The 13,706-nt window shown below is 28.1% G+C and overlaps 1 protein-coding gene across 1 annotated transcript in view; it reads right to left on the bottom strand.

Moving 5' to 3' along the window:
* Window positions 1-13,450, bottom strand: part of LOC108747778 (G protein-activated inward rectifier potassium channel 3-like) — a 69,815-nt gene extending 56,365 nt beyond the window's left edge. The window contains exons 1-3 of the mRNA XM_018485547.1: window positions 13,382-13,450; window positions 10,845-11,059; window positions 9,539-9,792 (exon numbers count right to left, since the gene is read on the bottom strand). Of these exons, the coding sequence (XP_018341049.1) occupies window positions 9,539-9,792; window positions 10,845-10,943 (353 nt within the window). The 5' untranslated portion in view covers window positions 10,944-11,059; window positions 13,382-13,450. The remainder of the gene's footprint in view (window positions 1-9,538; window positions 9,793-10,844; window positions 11,060-13,381) is intronic.
* Window positions 13,451-13,706: the final 256 nt, after the last annotated feature.

The following is a 13,706-nucleotide window of genomic DNA, read 5'->3' as shown; positions in this document are numbered from 1 at the left end:
TTCTGTGTATATATATATATATATATATATATATATATATATATATATAAGCTAATGATACTTGCATCAACATAAAAAATGATAATCAGTACTACAAATTATCATTGTCGTGATTTATATTTTGTAATTTTGCATACCGCGTGACCGAATATATTGTAGAATTCTTTTATTTAATTAAATTTATTCTAATCGGTCCAATATTCGGTCCATATTGCTTAAATATGGCCATAGTGTTTTTATAAATATTTAATAATGATAAATAATGATAATAATTAACTACATTGTAACAAAAGTAAAAAATAATATTTTTGCTCATAAGACGGAAATGGAAATCACGGTGTTAGCTAATCCCTTACAGAACAAATCTATGTTAGTTACAGCGATACCAACCTTGTAACTAAAAAGAATATTTTTGACACAATTTTTAGAACACAATCCGTGTATGATTACCTAAAGAATTTTCAATTTGACTGAATATCTGAGTGCCACACGAAATCGTGAATAGCAGCTAGTGGAACATATGAACACTTGCAATGTGCTGTTTCACACTAACAAGAATCTTCGCTGTGATTGGTTTATGCGCAAATGGCGTGTGCAATTGATATTCACTCAAGATTTGAAACAAACTTTCCAAACTTAATACATCATACATGTATTGTTTTAAAAATGTTGTTATAAAAATGAATAATTAATTTTATTTGTTAATAACTTTTAATGAATAATAAGCGATGGCTAAAACTCTGGAGGTAACTCAAGGGAGTGTCCTTAATTGACAGTATATAACAAGATCAAGGCCAAAGCCGGGACTAGACATTTTCTGAGGTAAAAAAAATACGCCCCTTAATAAAAAATATTTTTTTATGACACGGAAGCTATAATAAAAAATAATATTAATTAACAGTAATACTCGTATATTAATATTCATTTAATACAAACACATGTAGGAAAGGAGTTATATACATTATAAACATATAGATTTACATATATGTTACAAACAAGATATAGTTAAAATCACAATAATATTTTTCGTGCTTTGATAGTTGCAAAATTATCAATTATTATCAAAATCTATACCTTTCACAGGAAAAAATGTTATGTATATGGACATATTTTATATATAATCATTAGACTCCCAAGGAAAAAAAAATTTTTTTTTTAATCAGCCACTTAGCTCAAAAGCTTCCATTTCGTGCCAAAAGAATACCCCTAAATTTTTATCAAAAACGTTCATTTACTCGCTGAACACGATGTAATAGTTTATTTGACTTTACGATATATGCTTTAAAAAATACAATCCGATTAATGTGAAAAAATGATACAATTTGAACGCTTGAGATCATGCTAAAACCGACCTTGAACTCGAAATTTGATCATTTTTTCACATTAATCAGATTATATTTCTTAAAGCGTATATTGTAGGGTTAAATAAACTATTGCATAGTGTTCAGTAATTTAAAAAACAGTAGCACATTTGAAATTTGGATTAAGCCATTTTTGCATCAAATTAAACATATTAAGGAAAATCGAAACTTTGATTTAAAAATCGTTCACTAGCTTTTAAATTTTAATATTTTTTAATACAAATTTTTGGAGTGTTCTTTTAGCATAAAATGGAAGCTTTTGAGCTAAATAACCGATTAAAAAAATTTTTTTTTTCTAAGCAATCTAATAATCATATATAAAAAATTATATATAAAATGTTAATTTTTTATATAATCATATATAATTATAGTATATTATATAAGTATTATATAAGAGAAAAATCAATACGTAATAATTATTTATATCGTTATATAGCCATGTAACAATCAATACATAGAAAGAAGACAATTTTCTAACAACATACTTTATACGTAGAGGTTAAATATAAATCATATTTTTTTTTTATAAATACAAATTAACATTAGTAGATGGTGAGTGATAGGTAGAGGTACGAGAGTGGTCCCAAAAGTATCCGACCTGACGTACAGACCTGGCGGTTGTTGTATAAAAAAAATCACTGTAGGGGAAAGCACCAACTTTCTAAAGCTTAACTATGAAGTTTGAAGACGCTACGTTGTTCAGTATTTGTTTGGCAGCCATCAATAGTGGACGATCTCGGTGAATTTGCAAAGATGGAAAAAATTGGTCATCGTTATGTGATACAATACTTTCATTTGAAAGGTCTTAGCCCAACCAATATCAAAGCCGAGCTGGATTCTACTCTGGAGAAGTCTGCTCCTTCGTTTACAACAGTAAAATATTGAGTGGCAGAGTTTAAACGAGGCCGTACGAGCTGCGAAGACGAACATCGCAGTGGTCGACCAAGTGAGGTGGCCATTCCAGAAATGGTGAGGAAAATTCACAAAATGGTATTGGGTGACCGTCGATTGAAAGTGCGCGAGCTAGCAGACATGGTAAACATTTCAAAAAGTGCTGTACATCGCATATTGGCTGAAAATTTGAAGATGAGAAAGCTGTGCGCAAGGTGGGTATCGCGCTTGCTCACAATCGAACAAAAGCAGCGTCGAGATGTTTCAATCGAGTGTTTGGCGATGTTTCGCAGCAACAAAGCCGAATTTTTGCGCCGATTCATAACCATGGATGAAACATGGGTCCACCACTTCACACCTGAAACGAAGGAACAGTCGAAGCAATGGACTGAAAAGGGGGAATCGGCTTCGAAGAAAACAAAAACAGTTCCATCGGCAGGCAAGGTCATGGCGTCAGTTTTCTGGGATGCGCGTGGCATAATTTTCATTGATTACCTTCAGAAAGGAAGAACAATCAATGGCGAATATTATGCGAACTTATTGCAGCGTTTGGGTGATGAAATCAAAGAAAAACAGCCACATTTGGCGAAAAAGAAAGTGTTATTTCATCAAGACAATGCACCAGTTCACACATCCATTATCGCGATGGCCAAAATCAATGAGTTAAAGTTCGAATTGCTTCCCCACGCACCCTATTCGCCAGATTTAGCCCCCTCGGATTATTTTCTCTTTCCAAACTTGAAAAAAATGGCTCGGTGGTAGAAGATTTACCAACAATGAAGAAGTGGAGTCTGCGGTTAATGGCTATTTTGAGGAGTTCAACGGTTCTTACTATAAACAGGCCATCGAAGCTATTGAACATCGCTGGGAAAAGTGTAAAGTCGAGCTAAAAGGAGACTATGTGTTGAGAAATAAAGATATTTTTTCCCAAATTTTTTGTGTTTTCTTTGTTAGGTCGGGTACTTCTGGGACCACCCTCGTATCTATTCACGCCCTACATAGTTGTGGCCTTACTGCAGTTGTTTCTCTAGTCGTTATTACGATATTCAAATAAATAGTACCGAATGCTGGTACGCTCTTACATTTTCGATAGCATCTCTTCTCTGAATTGTGCACGCAGTTTACACCAAATTTCAATGGCTTTAACATTTTCACTCTCAAGAAACTTGATCAACGCATGAGCTAGAACTTGCGCAACGGTGCTATTTATGTAGGGATCGAAACTAATATAGTAACAACTGTAACAACTGTTGGAAGACCACATGTACTTAGAACGTCAGCAAACATCTCCACCTGGCACTCAATGTAAATACGTCTCTCTTTATCTACATGATTGATTTATATTCACACAAAAAATAGTATTGTTTATATTTGACCCATGTATAAAGTATTCTGCTAATAAATTTTCTTTTGTCTTAATATGTATTGATTACTACGTGGCAATTATAACAATATGATTAATTATTACGCATTGCTTTTTCTCTTATGTAATTTTATATAAACACTTATAGTGTTAACACATTTTTCAATTGTTTTATTCGCAGAAGATATCGTTCATATTTGACTTTCCTATGTTATTACAATAAATTTCATTTATTATATAGATAAAATAAGATTTGTTAATAATACTATTTATCAAAAATAGTTATGCTATTAATTTGTCATTAAAATAATAATATCTAATAATTTCGTTGCAACAGCAGACTATATAGCTTCTATAATATATATTTGTTTGTTTAATAATAATTTAAATTGGTTTCAAATGTGATAAATAAATAAAGCTTTTACTAGCAAATATATTCAACAAAATTCTGTATTTTAGTAAAAAATGAAAATAAATTTTATTACATTATATTATCAAATAATTGATACTTAATGATAACAAAATTTAGTCATTTTTATATCGAATATGTAGAAGCAGAAGCGTTTTTGTGACAAGAAAATTTCTTCTTGCCTTGTAAGAACCTTGCTTGCAAATGATTAAAGTTAATATAGTAATAAATACGAGAATGAAGTCTGTCATCATCGAGCCTAATTAACGTGCAATTGATGTTTCATACGTTTTGCATATATGTGCATGCGCTAACAAGATTACCATATATGGGTAATTCTTTTACAAATCGAACACCTGTCTGATCGACACCTCTTCGATTTGACTGAAACTTTTTTTACGGATTCTATGTCGAAAAAAAAGAGATACGTGTCCGAGGAATTTTTTTTTATTTGCATATTTTCGATAATACAAGTGATCGAACATTTGAGAATGGCAAGTTTTTTGGCTTGGAGACTCATTTTCATAAATCCATAGGTCCGAATCTTTAAGAGCTACAAAATTTTCACCAATTGCACTTTTGTAGCTGAAGGACTGAACTGTAAGAAAAAAATTTTTTTTCAAAAAATACTAACAAATTTATATTGTTATTAACAATTTAATTGTTTAAATCGATTTTTAACAAACGCCCCCAAAACGAATCAAGTTTTTAGTATTTTTATCGCATTCTCCGTCAAATTTTACGTCAAAAACATGTTTTCAAAATATGGTACCTTTTCAATTATTATTGTTAAAATATTAATTTATATAGCGCGTAACGGCCAAAAAAACGGTTTTTTGCTAATAAAACGAAATCTGTAACTCGTATCAAAAAAAGTTAAATGTAAAAGTTGTAGATAATTGACAGATCTACAACTTTTCTCGAAAATTTTTTTTGACATAACCTCAAAATTTTAAATTAAATTGCAAAAAATGTTAAAAATCAGCTTTGTAACAATTATTTCTTGACAATTTGCATAAAAAAAAGTTTATGGGTAATTAATTTCGAATCGAATCTCCTGACATGTTAGAAAACCAATCTTGATTGAAAAAAAATTATTATGAAGCGTTGAAAAAAAAATCCATCCAGTGCGTAACTTTGACATGTGGGATTTATTTTATATTTTGAAATTATGTATTTTTTGGAACTTCGTTTCTTAGCATTCATAATTATTTCTCCAATGGTTTTTTGGTTTAATATTGGTTTTTTAATTTTTGCATATTTTTAAAATTTCGCGGGGAAGTCCGCCTAAAGTGAGATCCGTAATCCATAGTGATCTATTATTATTTATCAAAGTCTTTCATGGCAGTGGTGGCTAATACAACCAACAGGGCGATATTACATGACGCACTGGATAGATTTTTTTTTCAAAGCTTGATAATAATTTTTTTTCAATCAAGATTGGTTTTCTAACATGTCAGGAGATTCGATTCGAAATTAATTACCCATAAACTTTTTTTTATGCAAATTGTCAAGAAATAATTGTTACAAAGCTGATTTTTAACATTTTTTGCAATTTAATTTAAAATTTTGAGGTTATGTCAAAAAAAATTTTCGAGAAAAGTTGTAGATCTGTCAATTATCTACAACTTTTACATTTAACTTTTTTTGATACGAGTTACAGATTTCGTTTTATTAGCAAAAAACCGTTTTTTTGGCCGTTACGCGCTATATAAATTAATATTTTAACAATAATAATTGAAAAGGTACCATATTTTGAAAACATGTTTTTGACGTAAAATTTGACGGAGAATGCGATAAAAATACTAAAAACTTGATTCGTTTTGGGGGCGTTTGTTAAAAATCGATTTAAACAATTAAATTGTTAATAACAATATAAATTTGTTAGTATTTTTTGTAAAAAAAATTTTTTTCTTACAGTTCAGTCCTTCAGCTACAAAAGTGCAATTGGTGAAAATTTTGTAGCTCTTAAAGATTCGGACCTATGGATTTATGAAAATGAGTCTCCAAGCCAAAAAACTTGCCATTCTCAAATGTTCGATCACTTGTATTATCGAAAATATGCAAATAAAAAAAAATTCCTCGGACACGTATCTCTTTTTTTTCGACATAGAATCCGTAAAAAAAGTTTCAGTCAAATCGAAGAGGTGTCGATCAGACAGGTGTTCGATTTGTAAAAGAATTACCCATATATGTTTATCATTTATCTGCTATAATCCTTATCAATCGCTACTTATTAAATTCATAATGCGAGACATTAAATATTATCATTGTACTTTACAATGTATGTTACAATGTTGTATACTGGACATGTAACGTAACGAAATTTTATATTCATACACATATAATACGAAGATCGTTTGAAAAGTTTTGAGCCTCAACATGAAGATGGGATATTCATCAAAACTATTCTAGTACTATAATCGTACAACAATCGTTTTACAAAATATCTGTAAAAATTGTAACAATTTTAGACGCTCAGTTGTTGTTTGAGAGTTATTTGTGCCAGTTGATGTCAGTGTTTTCGATTAATGAAAATTTGTATCCTTCGAGCTTAACTTTGAGCCTAGGAAACAGGAAAAAGTCGTTAGGGATCAGATCTGATGAATACGGGTAGGTAATTAAGGTATTTCTCCAAGAAATTGAGTTTCTACAGATTTTTTTGAAATTTAAATATTATGTTTAAAATAATTTTATCTATATATGACTAAAATTTCAAAGACCCTATCGGTGCCGAAATGGAGATATTCACTTTCAAAGTTTCAATTTTTAACACGTAAACTCCTATATCAAGCCTTGTCGACGTTTTAATATTTTGCGGCGAAAATCTTTTACAAATTTTTTTTTAAATAAATATGTAATGTAAAAATATCATAGAAACTTTATTTAAATGGAAGGTCATTTCGATCCTGAACAAATGGAAATGACCTTCCCCCTGGGAAGCGATGCCGTTTCTGAACTAGGTTAGTCCAAATTTGAAATTTGATGGAATTCTCGTACGCCGAGTGGCGAGACATGCTGTTGTCACATTTAAACTGTCTTCAGTGCATACTAGTGTTCATGCACACAGATACGACATTTATGCATGTGTGTATATGTTCGCCTCAAAAGTTTCTCTCTTCAGAGAGCACATGCGGAGAAGCATATTCGTAAATTTTTGTTATAGTGATCGTCGATATTCCATTTTATCCGATTTTTTCCATTTTTCTTTGGAATTAACAAAAAAATATATTATAATTAACAGAGGTAAAATTACATAACGCAAAAATTAGAATCGAAATTACGAAAATGATTACAAGTTACAAGTTTCGGCTACCGGATCGAGCCCTCTTCAGACATTAACATAACGAAAAAATCGCAGAATGAAATTGTTAATTTCAAAGAAATGTGTTGACTCTTACTGTGCCCGTTATTTATTATTATTTTTCCATTTTTACAAAAACTGACATCGACTAACACAAATGACTCTTAAACAACAACTGAGCATTCAAAATGGCTACAATTTTCACAGGTACCTTGCAAAATACAATGCTATCTTTATATTGAGGCTCAAAATTTTTCAAACGACCCTCGTATTTTTTAGGTAATTCTCTGTTTTATGCGTGCGTGCGTGCGTGCGTGCGTGCGTGCGTGCGTGCGTGTGTGTGTGTGTGTGTAAAGTTAATAGCATTTGAGTAAAAAATTATTCAAGACCAATATTTGGCAATTTTTAATAATTAATGTCTTGTTAACTATTACGAAAATTACAAAATGGTAGAGAACTTTTTGACTCAGTTTAGTCCGCTCTATCTAATAAAAGCGGCAAAAACTTTCTGGACACCCTGTATACACGCCCGCGCGCGCGGGCCACACACACACACACACACACACACACACACATACACTCACGTGACAGATTCAGGGATCCACTTAAAAAAGAATTTCTTGAGATTTAAAAATTTAACAAAAAATTCTGTTTAAAAGATCATCAAAGCATTATTAATACATATACAATATATGTATACATATTATAACTTATATATATTTTATAAAATTGAAGGTAAAGAAAGATAAGTAATATATGCTTTGCGTCTATGATATTGTTGAAGTAGATGTTTTAAGAAGTTTTTTTTTGACATTTTTGTAGTAAAAATTAAAAAATATAATAAAATTTTTATAAACATAATTTTTTTTAGAATATTTCTTATACAATTGCTAATAAAAAATTGAGCAATAATACCTTGAAAAATTCAATGTAAAAAGAAGCATTAATATAAAAATTTATTTGTTTTACAGAGATTAGGCTGAAATAATTCCAACTTTGTTTTAGAAAAAAATATTCGTTTACAAATGGAGCCAACAAAATTTTCTTTATGATACCATATTCTATGTATATTGAAGCATTTTTAAGAATTTTTTAAGATTTTTTAAATATGGTAATTTAAATTTTTTATTTACTTGTTTAAAAATTGATTTTTTCCTAATATTAATTGTTTCTTATTAAAATTAGTTCTTATCAAACAATATAGGAAAATCCCCCAAAATTCCTGCTATAAAACTTTTGCATGTTATTTTCTAATTTTAGCTACAAATGTCAAACAAGAAAAATTTCTTAATATGACTATCCTCAATATCTTGAATGTAAAACATATAGTATATACTTCTTTATATATAGTTTCTAATTACTTAATAATTAATATTAGATGTACAGTAGAAAATGAAATTATCATAAAAATATATGTCATATTATAAATTTTATCAAACTTAATTTAGACTACCGAAACCTTAGTAATATTTTTTGCAATATAACCAGTAGAAACAAAACGTCTTTTTCAGATGATGTATGTAAAAGTATCGAAGAAAATCTCGTAAAACGGTACATATGAATACACGAATAGAAAATAAAAGTATTTAATGATAGAAGTTGGATCTTAAGTGCTTAAATAATTTGATACTATATATGTCATTATAAAAATTGTTCGTCAAATGATTGATTTTTCGGACATTTATCAGCAATATTAAGATCTTTCCAAGATGTCTATCAACATCAAATTATTATATTAGTACTACAATTTTGTCAAGTTTTGCGTTTAAATAAATATATAAAAACGAAAAATCAATTCGGCGCGCAATTTTCGTGATGACAAATGTAGATCGAATTATTTAAACACTTAATATCCGGCTTCGACATTTTTATTTCCTATTGGTTGTGTACTCACATGTACGGTCTAATGAAATTCTTTTTGTAATATTTGTATAAGTTAAACATTTTAACAATCGAAATACATCACTCTATTTTTTTGTCTAATCTGTTTAAAACTGTAGAGACAGCACTTGTTGAGCAAAGTTGCCAATATTTACGTAATCGACAAATGACGCATATGTTTTAGCATAAGTCTTTGTCAAAAATAAATAATTTTGCAATAGACTCGTGACTTTATTCAATATTTTTAACATAAATAGAATCTGCATTATCTGAATAAAAGATAAACAAACATCAGAAAGAAAGATGATCTAAATCAGATAGATTTTTACCTGGTGGAGTCCTGTCTACCAATACCGCCGGTGATACTGCTACTCTGAGTGCTAACTCTGATGAGAGTGACATTTCTTGGTAAATTGGAAAGTGTTGAGACGCTTTTTCGATCTGAAAGAAGAGATTCCGCTGCGTTGTCTAGCAATTCTTTCGTTTGATATTCTGTCTTCCTCTGCTGTTCCACTTCTTCCTCTTCCTCGATAGTTCCCGGAAGTTGAAAGAGTTTCGGCGATTCATCCATCTTCTTTTTCTTCTTTAAAAAGAAAATCACTTGGAAAGAATTTATTTCATTTCCATTTCGATAGCACACTCTTTCTTTTTTACATTTATTGAGATTTATTTTTATGTAGATATCTTATCGCTATCCTTGTTAACATTTTTTTCAATCTTAATCAATTTGAATCGATTGTTTGTCTTTATTTTATTTTTTGTTATTTCTTTTCTTATTAGTTGAAATGTAATAATATCGATTTAATCTTTGAAAAGGAATGTTGCTTATTTTGCACTTGATTTCCTTAACCTTTGAGCTTTTATCCTTCCTGGATAAATAAGAAATTACATTTGATAATTAAATATCTCATTTTTTACACATCACATATTTATATTTGAAATATAAATATGTATATAATATATGAAATATAAATATTCGAAATAATTTTACAAATTTTATGTGTATTATATAAAAATAAACGGCTATTTTTTTTTCTTTTATATTTTTTTTGAAATTCTGAGCCTTAATTATTTTACTTGTTTTACTTAAACAAATAAAATATCTGATTAATTGACTTTGTTATCATATTTTCCATTAAACTACTATTATTTTTAATTAATTCTAAATTATATTTAATTAGATATTATCTCTCTATTTATTTTTTATTTGAGTATAATATGACTAATATTGATATTACTAATATTCATATCCTTTTTCGTAAAATATTATACATTTTGCAATTATATTAAAATTAAATTCTAATAATACTATCTTCTAATAGAAGATTTCTATTTTAATAAAATTTCGTTAAGAAATGTATTTTCAAGCAAAAGAAAAATGTACTGTATCTGTTCATAAGAAGAGATTCAAAAATATATATGTACTCAAGCTTAATTTTTATTTAATTTATTATCAGACAATTGAAAATTTATTATCTTTTCTTGTATCGTACATTTATAATTGTTTATATCTAGTAATTGATTAATTATTAGAGTACAGACATTGCATTACTAAAGAAAATTAAAATTATACTTAATAGTAATTAAAAATGCGTAATTTCGTTCCTTTTTACTATAAAGAATAAAGTAGCATACCTTTAAAAATAATGGTAATTTTTCTGCGTTCTTCCAGCTGACATCGAGCGCACGTATGCGCAGCACGCTTACGACTGTTTTAAATTCACCCATGTTCATTCGTTCTCTCGAGTCACATGAGATCTCGCCATAGCGTTTATCTCTTTACAGCGCGCAGGCGGTAGTAGTATGCACGTCATAATCACCATACACGCATAAAGCCCATATTAAACAATCTAATATAAAAGGCAAATAAACTTTGCGTAAATTTATGTCACTATACGATATTTATGATACTTTCATGTTTACATTTATAAAATTTTATGTAGATTTAGAAATATATTAAACAAATTTAGTAAATGTAATAAACTAATATAAAAAATAAATATAAAATTTTTTTATTCGTACATTTTAGTCTTTATATTGTTAAAATTTTTCTATACAATCACGAAATTATCTGAATTATCTGCTCATACTCTACAACTAGACGACATTAAATTATAGGTAGAGCTATAATTTTGCATTAAAATGCTTGAAAGGATTTGAATAAACGTGCGTGCGTGCGTGCATGCATGAGTGCGTGAGTGCGTACGCGCGCGTGTGTACCTCATTATCACATATTTATAAGAAGTATTTATTATTTCTATGAGTTCAATTAATAAAATACAACATAAGCATATAAACACATATATTATGATATTGTAAATGTAAATTAAGATATCTTATTATATATTAATATATTGTTGCATATTAATATTTAATTAAAACATTATATGTTCGAGTATTCGTATTACTATTTATTAACATTTAATCTGATTTTTAATAATACCTTCTATCGTAAATATTAAAATAATATATACGTACATAAAATTCTAATACTAAATATTATAGTGTATAAAATGAACTTAATACCATGAACCTAATACGTGACGTACTTCTCCGTTTTCTACATTTCCTGCTGCGTCAGAAATCCAATGAATATACGAGAGCATATGAAAGCCTCTATTAACCATATATACAGTGTGTCATTTAAAAAAATAAATAATTGTCACAAAAATGATATAATTTGTAATATGCATAATAGTCTTTACAAAATAACTTTTTTAAACAGCAACTACATTTTTCATTATATTAATTCATTTCATTCTTCAAACCATAAAAGTATTAAGGCACTTTTATAAAAAAAACATATTTGTAGTTTACAAGACACTTTATGTTTTGTGTGAAAATGTAGAAGAATAAAATGTAAAATATTTCATAAACTATTAATTTATCGATATATATTATTTTAATTATTTATTTTTATTGTAGAATAATTAGAGAAATCATATAATGAACCATAATTCCATTTTTTTTAATAGTCAAACTTTTGAAAACTTGATTTTTTTAAATTGATTTTTGCATTATTTATGTTCCATTAAACCATATAAATTTTATCTGAAACATTCTTTCGTATCTTTTATATTTTTCGAAATATTCCTATATAAAAGTTAAAAACTGGGGCATTGCTTCTACTCGCGTGTCGAATTAAATTGGAATTTTAAATATGAAATTAATCAAATTTGATATAGTATTATTTTCTTATAAAGAAATTGTTTCGCAAGGACAAAAAGTTTCTTGCATTATTTATAAATACTGAAATATTTTTTTATTAATCCAAAATTTTCTGGTGAACATCTTTTTTATTAAAAACAAAATAATTGCTTTCGAATTTTTTAAAACAACGATTTCCTAAAAAATATGATTAAAGTTATAGATTTTTTAGATATTAACATTAAGATGTAAAAATATTTATTCGTGATTTTAATTTTAAACTTATTTAAAATATAATTAATAATAATATAAAATTTCTTATAAATAAAATTCTTAAATTTAATATAAGAATCAGAATACTTTTAAGAACCATACACTAGTTGTTTGTGTGTTAATTAAAATTTATTACATTATTTGAACAAAGATATATGTAAACGTTTCAACCTTAAATTTAAGTCATTTACGATATTAATAAAATACATATTAACGGATCGCAATGCAATAAGAATTGCAATAGTATAAGTAGAAAGATCTTGTCGTTGTATAGTGGTGTGGTATTGTATTGAAAATAATATTATATCGAAACGTTTACATATATTTTTGTACATGTAATAAATTCTAATATATAAACAGCTAATTTATGAATTTTAAAGGCATTATATTATAATTATTACATACATTTAGGATCTTTTTGTTGATTTGCTTTAATATAAGGGAACATTTTAATAAAAAATTCAAAGCAATATGTGTGCCTACATTTTTGGAATATTTCATTGGAATACAGAATTATTATTAACAATAAGAATTTTTTTAAGGTAAAATGTCAAATATTCTTTAGATAAGAATCAAGAAATCTAACAATAAGTGTTATGTCCAGTCTATGTCCACTCAGAATGATACCTTTAAGATTCCAAAAACATTATTTTTTACATTATATTTCATCTATACTCCTAAATTTAAAACATCTCTCTCTCTCTCTCTCTCTCTCTCTCACTCTTTCTCTGTTTATATTCTCATTTACATACCTCTAAAAATTGCATGCATGCTTATAACGATTCACTTCTAAATTAAATTACCAAATACTTTTTTAAATGTTTTTTAGTTATTTTTATGTACGACTATGAAAATGCTAGATAATACATTTGTATTTATATAAATACTTCACGATGAGAAAATATGTATGATATTGACGACAAACTTCGCGAAACTGTGAGTTAGCTCGCATTTACGAAAAGACGCATCAGCGGGCTTTTAAGTGATGTCAGACGTTCACTGTCATTTCATCTGACCCCTCTCTTGGTCTTTCTCGTTCTATCTTATCTCGTCCTTCTTTTTCCATCTCCTGCTTTC

This window comes from Trachymyrmex septentrionalis, unplaced genomic scaffold, assembly GCF_001594115.1.
Source record: "Trachymyrmex septentrionalis isolate Tsep2-gDNA-1 unplaced genomic scaffold, Tsep1.0 scaffold108, whole genome shotgun sequence".
Classification (NCBI taxonomy): Eukaryota; Metazoa; Arthropoda; class Insecta; order Hymenoptera; family Formicidae; genus Trachymyrmex; species Trachymyrmex septentrionalis.
Note: the sequence above shows the minus strand (reverse complement) of the source record. Positions and strands in the feature narration are given on the sequence as shown.